Raw genomic sequence first — 7,323 nt, forward strand, 5'->3', positions numbered from 1 at the left:
AGAAAAGACCTTATAAACATCTGTGCACATACAAGTTTTGGAGAAAGACTTCCCAATGCTCTTTTTTAGGGGGAGAGACAGCAGGTCCCCTGTCACTCCCTGCTTGGTTGGCTAGTTATAGCAATTCAGGGTGCTGGATCGCAGTCCTACAATATCACGCTGTGACCTGCAGCAGCTTAAGGTAAACATGCCAGGGGCAGGACATGCCAAGTAAAACTGCCTCTGCAGTGTGCTGTCAGCCAGCTGCAGAGGATGTGTGTATGTGGGGCACATGGGTGCGTGGGGAGCTCACCCCAAAGTGGCCACTCCTGGTGGCTGGGAGTTAGGCATCAGAGTATGTAGCCTTCCCGTTGTGCTTGTCCTGTTCCCCCTGAGCTCTGGCCATGGCTTCCCTGCTAGCTGAACCCCATCTGGTCAGTTTGAAGCATTCTCAGGTTTCCCTTCGCAGCCTGCTACCCCAGCCTCTCGCCAGCTTGCTGCAGCAGAAAGCAACCAGGGGAGTAGCTGTTCAAGGCAAAACTGGGTCGAGGGACGTTTACGCTCAATTAACACATGTCACCATTCTGTCTCCACAACTGCAGTGAACGCACCTAAAAAGTGAGAACAACCTGAATTAAGGCTGCCTGTAATGTGAAACCTCTGCTGCCTGCCCGAGCGCTTCCTGGGGTGGTGTTTCTGAATTTATGCTCTGTATGGCTATCACGCTGCGACTGAGTGACTTGGATTTCTAACGTCTGCTCTAATGACTGTGCTTTGCTCCTCGGTTTTTGCCCTTTTCTTCAGCTTGATCGGAAGCACATCTGGAGTTACAAAGTATTTCACTCCAGCCCAAGTTCCTCCTTTTACTATGATACATGGCAATGCCACCAACATTGAGTGGGGCTGCGAGGACTTGTGAGTCCCTGGAGGGTGCTCCATGACGGTGGAGCATCCTTCCGCTGAGGTGCCCGAAGCCCTGATGTCCCATGTAGAGCACTCCAGGGGGTCTCTGGCTGCACTGCCCCAGTGCAGAGCTGGTCTGCAACTTGTAAGGGGCACACAGAGTTTCCAAAGCACCTTCCCCCCTCCATCTTTTGGGGAGAGGTGGGTGTGAGTGCTGTGCAGGCAAAGGCTGGGCGGGGGATCACAGCTGCACAACCTTCTGATATTTGTAAACTTTTTTTTTTTTTTTTTATCCAGTGCAAAAAATCCAGCTCTGTTCCTGTCACACATCTGCATTTTCTCTTTCAGAACTCACTCCTTCCTTTGGGTCCCTCCATGCATATATGTCTGATTTGTATTATCCCTTTGTTTGAATTGTAAGCACTTCAGAGCAGCAATCATGTCTCCATCTGTGTCTTGACAAGGGACTTACATGATAGGTTGGCTTAAAACCGCCCGTCTGTAACTGAGCTATCTTAGGCTTTTGCAAGGAATGAACTTAATGAAGAAAAGTTTTCTTTTTGCTGCACAACAATCTGATCTCTTTGCCAGCTTTTTTTTCATGAGAAAAGTCTTACCCAAGACTGATGTGAATTTGAAAGGCAGAGCTGCCAGTCTCAAGTATTATTAATAATCAGTTTATTATTTAAATATTGTGGCAGTTTTAGCTTTCTTTTTGGTTTCTCATCCTTCCAGTTATTGTAAGTGTGCACGTTTGCAGATATGTATCCTTTGTTAAATTAATACATGTGCATATATAGATAGATGAAGGATGAGCTTCTCAATCATTTTCTTGGTCACAGCAGCAGAGGCTACAAGGAAAAAATGCTGTGAGATCCACAGTAAAAATCACTAGAGTGGGCAACTCTCTAACTAAACGTAATTCTCTGTCTGGGCTTAGAAATATGTCCATCTACATATATTCCTGTCCCCTGTCCATGTAACGCTGTGAAGTCCATGTTCTTGGGAAGTGAGTCAATCAGGTTTCAGTGCTGTCCTGACAAGCCAGGTGTAAATCAAAGTGAGCTGCGCAAGTGCGTGCTGTGTGGTCTTTGTGGACAACTTGATGTGTCCCACAGTCGGGGCTGACCACATTGCTGTAAGGAATTAGGCATGTGATCATGATCAAATGCCATTAGCCAAATGTTATAACATGTTATAATGTTATGTTAAGAGCATGGAACCCACAGTTGTATTTTTAACTGAAATACTTGGAGGCAAAGGTGTTGTTTTGGATGGTCATCCTCAGCTCTGAATTTCCAAGACACAAACCATCATATTTTGCTCTCATATTATTGTCTCCCCACACACAGCCCAAATTAGCTCTTCATTAGGTGTGTGTAGATATCATTTTTCTTCTTGTCCGAGATGTAACAGCCACAGTCCCATCCTGCGAGGAAGATAAGCCGGGAAAAGGCACTACATGATAACAGGATTAGACGGAGTGTGAGTGCCCGTCCCCCAGGCGCTGCGAGGGATGGAGCGAAATTCACTTAATGGCTTCGTGAGACAGGGATCATTTTCACAGCAGCACTCCAAATATAACCATGCTATGAGTGGAAATGACTTGTTGTGAGGAAGAAATTGTTTATCTGCATGATAGATTGGTATCTTCTGGAATTTAAATATTAATTGAAAAGTCAAGGTCAGAGGGCAGCTGACACTTGACTTTGCTCTCTTTCTTCCATCCACAGCTTTGATCATGCTACATCTTTCTTTGTGCCTGGTGCTCGAGAGAGTATCCCGGGGTCATGGCCTGCTTCCTAGTCAAGAGGTATAAACCTCCTGGCTTAACCGGCTGGGGCCTGGCTTTAGCAGGGGGCAGGGGTCTGAAGGCAGAGGGGGGAGCATTTGCTTCATGCTTTTCACATTTCCCACATAACCCAAAGCAGACTAAACAAAACCAGTGTGAAATCTCATGGCTTGATGCCGCTATGGTTATATTTTTTAAGCTGTCATCCATTCATTTATACTTATGTTTATTCCCTGGATTTACAGCTTTTTTTTTTTTCACTCTTTTCTTGTGGGGGGGCTGAAGCCTTTTGAAAGGGGATTGCAGCGAGCAGTGGCCTATGATTAAAGCTGTGTGTTTTTTCTTGATGCCGCTCTTCTGCAGCAGTGTCACACATGGTAGCATTTAGGAGCCCTTCACAGCTGAGGTGTTTCAAACACTAATGAATGGAAGTTTGGCCATATAATGCAGACAAGCTTGAAGGCATGCTCTGCTGAATGGTGTACTGTAGTGGCCTGGGAAAGGAAGAGAGTTATAAATTGTGTCAGTTAGCCACCCAGACAAAATGAAGCCATGTGGAAAATCAAATCTATTAAAGTATGAAGACTGTTATAAGCTGTTTTAAGCTGGTCATTCTTAAAAGGTCTCAGTTGGCTGAGGGGGTAAATTCCTATTCTTCCTAGATCTTTTTCACGTGCTGGCTTAGGTGATGATGTGCAGGATTTGATAAAAAACAACCTTTCACTCACAGCCCCTTTTATCAGAAATGTTTATTACCCCAGGTTTACCGCCCGTGTCCTGAAAGGCACAGCACATTGGTTAAATAAGCAGCGTAAGAGCGCTGTGTTCAGTCAGGTCTGCTGAAGGCAAGCATGAGGGCAGCACCGGGGCAGAGACCAACAGCTGATGAGGAGGAGAAGGCTTCCCAGAGCACTCACTTAACACTGGATACCTGATCAAAATGCTTTCCAGTTCCTGGCTGCCCATAGGAGGCCCATGACAGAGCACGACAGGGCTTTCTTTTTCTTGGCACCCCCTGGGGTAGGAGGAGAGCCCAGCAAAGCAAGGCAGTGTGATAAGGACTGGGGGACCTTCCCCTCTTTCCCAAAGTGGCTTCTTGAGTTGTCATAGCAGCTATAAAGGGTGTTTTGTTAGCTCAGGATGCAATTGCCAGCTGCGTGAGAGAAGGAGGAGGTGACAGCCTAAGACCCGTGGGCACCATGTATTTATTTTTCCTTTTTATATGTTCTAGGAAGAGACTGAAGAAACGTCCTCACAAGAATCTGCAGAGGAAGACTAGGATACCGCACCATGCAATTTCTACCTCATCAGCAGTTGGGTCTTTTGAAGGGAGAAGACACTGCCTTGACCACTTATTTTCTATTGCCATGGTCTTTCCACTTTTGCCTGGGGGAAAAAAAATCGCATGACCTTAAAAAGGATTTGACTAATCATCTTCTTTGTAATCCCTTCACAGTCCCAGGTTTAGTGAAAAACTGCTGTAACACAATGGGGACACAGATTAACGATGCAACTTTTAATTACTGATTTCTTTTTTCTTAACCTACTAATAGTTTGTTTGAGCTGCTAAGTAAGGGTGACTGGGTCAAGAAGAGCTCCAAATCAGGTTTAAGTCATTCACTGCACTGCATATAAACAAGAAACTTGTAACATATTAATTATAATGGGCATTGAAATAGGAAAGGCTTGGTGTGTAACACTAGGCCTTGCAACACTTCCAGCAACCCACTCCCTACTTAGTGAACTCCCTGTTTTAGAACACCAAAGATAAGGGATAGATACTACTTTTTTTTTTTTTTTTTTTTTTTTTTTGGTAACCTTCTTGTAGACTTGTACTTGATTTATTTTTTTTTTAAGACTTACTGTTATTTCAGGAAAAAAAAATGAAAGCTGATCTCTCACTTCATTCAGCTGGTAATCAGAAGAAAGAAAGCAACACGAAAAAGGTACTTTAATTTTGCAAAAGGGAAGAAAGACAAAGATACGTTGTATAGTTACAGATACAAACATATCAGCAGAAGTAGTAATAAACAAAACGAAGAGCCCTTACCTTCTGGACAACAGGAAGTCCGACAGAGTTGGCTCTCTGTAGAGCCAGGCGTTTTCTATGGAAACAGAAATGACTGGCACCAAACACTTAAGCCATTAATGACTAAGTCTTTATCAAGAAAAGTGTTTTAAAACATATAGAAAGGTACCTTGAAATTAATACTGAATTTGTCTGAACAATAATCCAGATGTTTTAGTAGTTTCAACTAATTTCACTCACCCCGCACCAGGTTTCAAACAAAACGAATCTCTTCTCATTACTCATCAGTCATGATGTAAGAACCAACACCATGTACCTCAGCTAAGCTTGTGTATTGCTTTAAGCAATGTATTTTGACATAGGATGGTTCACTGAGCACCTCTGTGCCGGTGGCGTTTCTCCATCTTTTCATTCAAAGCAGCACTTTTAGCAACAGATGCAATATTACCCCACTATTCAATACTACCTCTGATTTTTACAATTAACTCAACAGACTGATAAATACATGCTGCTATACACATTCAATGCAGGAAATTTTTACTGGGTAGATAATCACGAGTATCTGCATTTTCCCCTTATTTCTACTTCAACTCTTAATTGCAGTTAAGGAAGCAATATCTTTATTGTGTTTCAGCATGACTATGTATTTTTCTTTCTCCTTTTTTTTTTTTTTTTTTAATATACTTACCCTATTCTCTGCTAGACTTCTGTGTAATGTACTGTTAACTTGAATATATTTTTGTACTGAATTGCTGATAGGTTTGTAAGGATAATTTTCTTCAATGACACTACATGACAGAAAAAAAAATTTAGCTGTAATGTTTAAATATTACTGTCCAAGTTTGTACCTCAAATGAATTGTTTAAAGAAATGGACTAATTGATTGACAAAGACCTACCTCCAGACTTTAAATGGAATGAACTTGTTACTTTCAGCATTAGTTTTGAGACGTTTGAAACAGTTAGGACTGCAACTAATCCCTAATTCAAAACTATTTTTGTAAAATAACTTGTGGAAAATGAACACATTTTAAATTACTTTCGTATTAAAAAAAAAAAAAATGAACAAAAAAAAAACCTTCAAAGAAACTTGAAGCTTTGTAGGTGGGAAGCAACAAGCTCAGCTTTTGCATAATGCAATCACGAATATGTGTTTAAAAAAATAATTAGTAGATTGTAAGAAAATACTTGACAAGTATTTTCATGTATTTTACACAAATGTGATTTTGTAATATGTTTCAGCCAGATTTATTTTAAATGCTTCTTATGTAGAGGTTTTTTATTCTCCTCTCTCTCACTCTATTTTTTCCCCCTTTTTTCCTCTTTCTCTTTTCCTATTTCATTTTCTCTCTTTCTGTTTAATTTTCCTTCTTCCTCTCCTAGTCAGTACTTTGTAACATTGTATTAATAACTGGGCCAGGGGTAGGTTCTCAGGAAGGCGTCTGTTGGTATGGCTTTATTAGCAAGCCAAACGCAGTTAAAGATAACTACTTGCTGGCTTCTTCCAAGAGGCAGTGTCAAGAACTGCGGACCTCCTCAAAAGACTGCAGAGGGTTCATTGTCGGAGATCGCTGAGAAAGAGCTGATCGGAGTGTTAAAAATGAGACATGTTGATATTAAGTGAATGGGAAATAATCCCAGCTATGCAGTAGCTCTAGCAGGCCAAATCCAGCATCACTTGAAGTCAGTAGAAGGAATTCTGCTGACTTCAAAGGGCGTTGAATCAAGCCTTAGCAAATCCCTTTTTATTTTTTATTTTTTGCCTTTTTTTGAAACCACAGTATTCAGCGGATGACACAGAAATAATCGCTCTGTGTGTGTCACACTTCAACCTCCGAGAGACTTACCACTCTGATGAACTGAATCTTGTATTTTCTATATATTGTAGTACAATCAAAACACATTACTACCTCTTAGGGCCTACTATACCTCATTTTTTCAGACTGAAAAATTGCATGTGGCCATTGAATCAGTGAGAACATCATAAAATTTTTTATATATATAGTTTATTTTTGTGGGAGATAAATTTTATACGACTGTTCTTTGCTGTCATTGGTCACTGCTAACTAAGACTGGACATTTAACTCTTCTACCATTTCTGCAAGAGAGGTGTGTTTGCAGGAAAAAGAAAAAAACGCTTCAAGATGTTTAACTACAGTTTACTTTTCCTTTTGAGTGTCTTCTAACTTCTCGCTTTGTTCTTTGTGTAGAGTTGCTGTCTACAATTGTACTTTGAATCGCTTGCTTGTTGAAAATGTTCCTTTAATGGATTATCACAGTCTGTTCAGCACAATAAACATCATAGCCTCTGTGATCCCCATGTTGTTTGATTCTTAGACTTTTGTCACAGTTCCATAAAATGAGTAATAAAGTTTGGTCACAGTGACCAAATTTGTAAAAGCTTTGCATACAAGTAGTCTTCTTTGTCCCAGGACCGTAGGCACGTGTTTGAGAAGAGCATTTGCTGTCAGGGGCCCCCAGGGTGGGCGCTCAGCAGGGGGACATGTTACAAGTGTCCCCTCAAGGAGAAGCCGTTCCCTGTTCCAGCACAGGGCTCGCCATGCACAGGGAGCAGAAATATCACCAGCCAGATGGAAGCATCACAGCACGGGTGAAGCTGA

The 7,323-nt window shown here is 41.7% G+C and overlaps 1 protein-coding gene across 2 annotated transcripts in view; it reads left to right on the plus strand.

Moving 5' to 3' along the window:
* Positions 1 to 6,653, plus strand: part of HMGA2 (high mobility group AT-hook 2) — a 115,384-nt gene extending 108,731 nt beyond the window's left edge. For both annotated transcript variants that reach the window (XM_035344450.1, XM_035344448.1), the window contains one exon: positions 3,906 to 6,653. Coding sequence is in view for 1 of the 2 variants with exons in the window: in XM_035344448.1 (XP_035200339.1) it covers positions 3,906 to 3,953 (48 nt within the window). In the remaining variant the exon portion in view is untranslated. The remainder of the gene's footprint in view (positions 1 to 3,905) is intronic.
* Positions 6,654 to 7,323: the final 670 nt, after the last annotated feature.

Source organism: Oxyura jamaicensis, chromosome 1, assembly GCF_011077185.1.
Source record: "Oxyura jamaicensis isolate SHBP4307 breed ruddy duck chromosome 1, BPBGC_Ojam_1.0, whole genome shotgun sequence".
Taxonomy (NCBI): Eukaryota; Metazoa; Chordata; class Aves; order Anseriformes; family Anatidae; genus Oxyura; species Oxyura jamaicensis.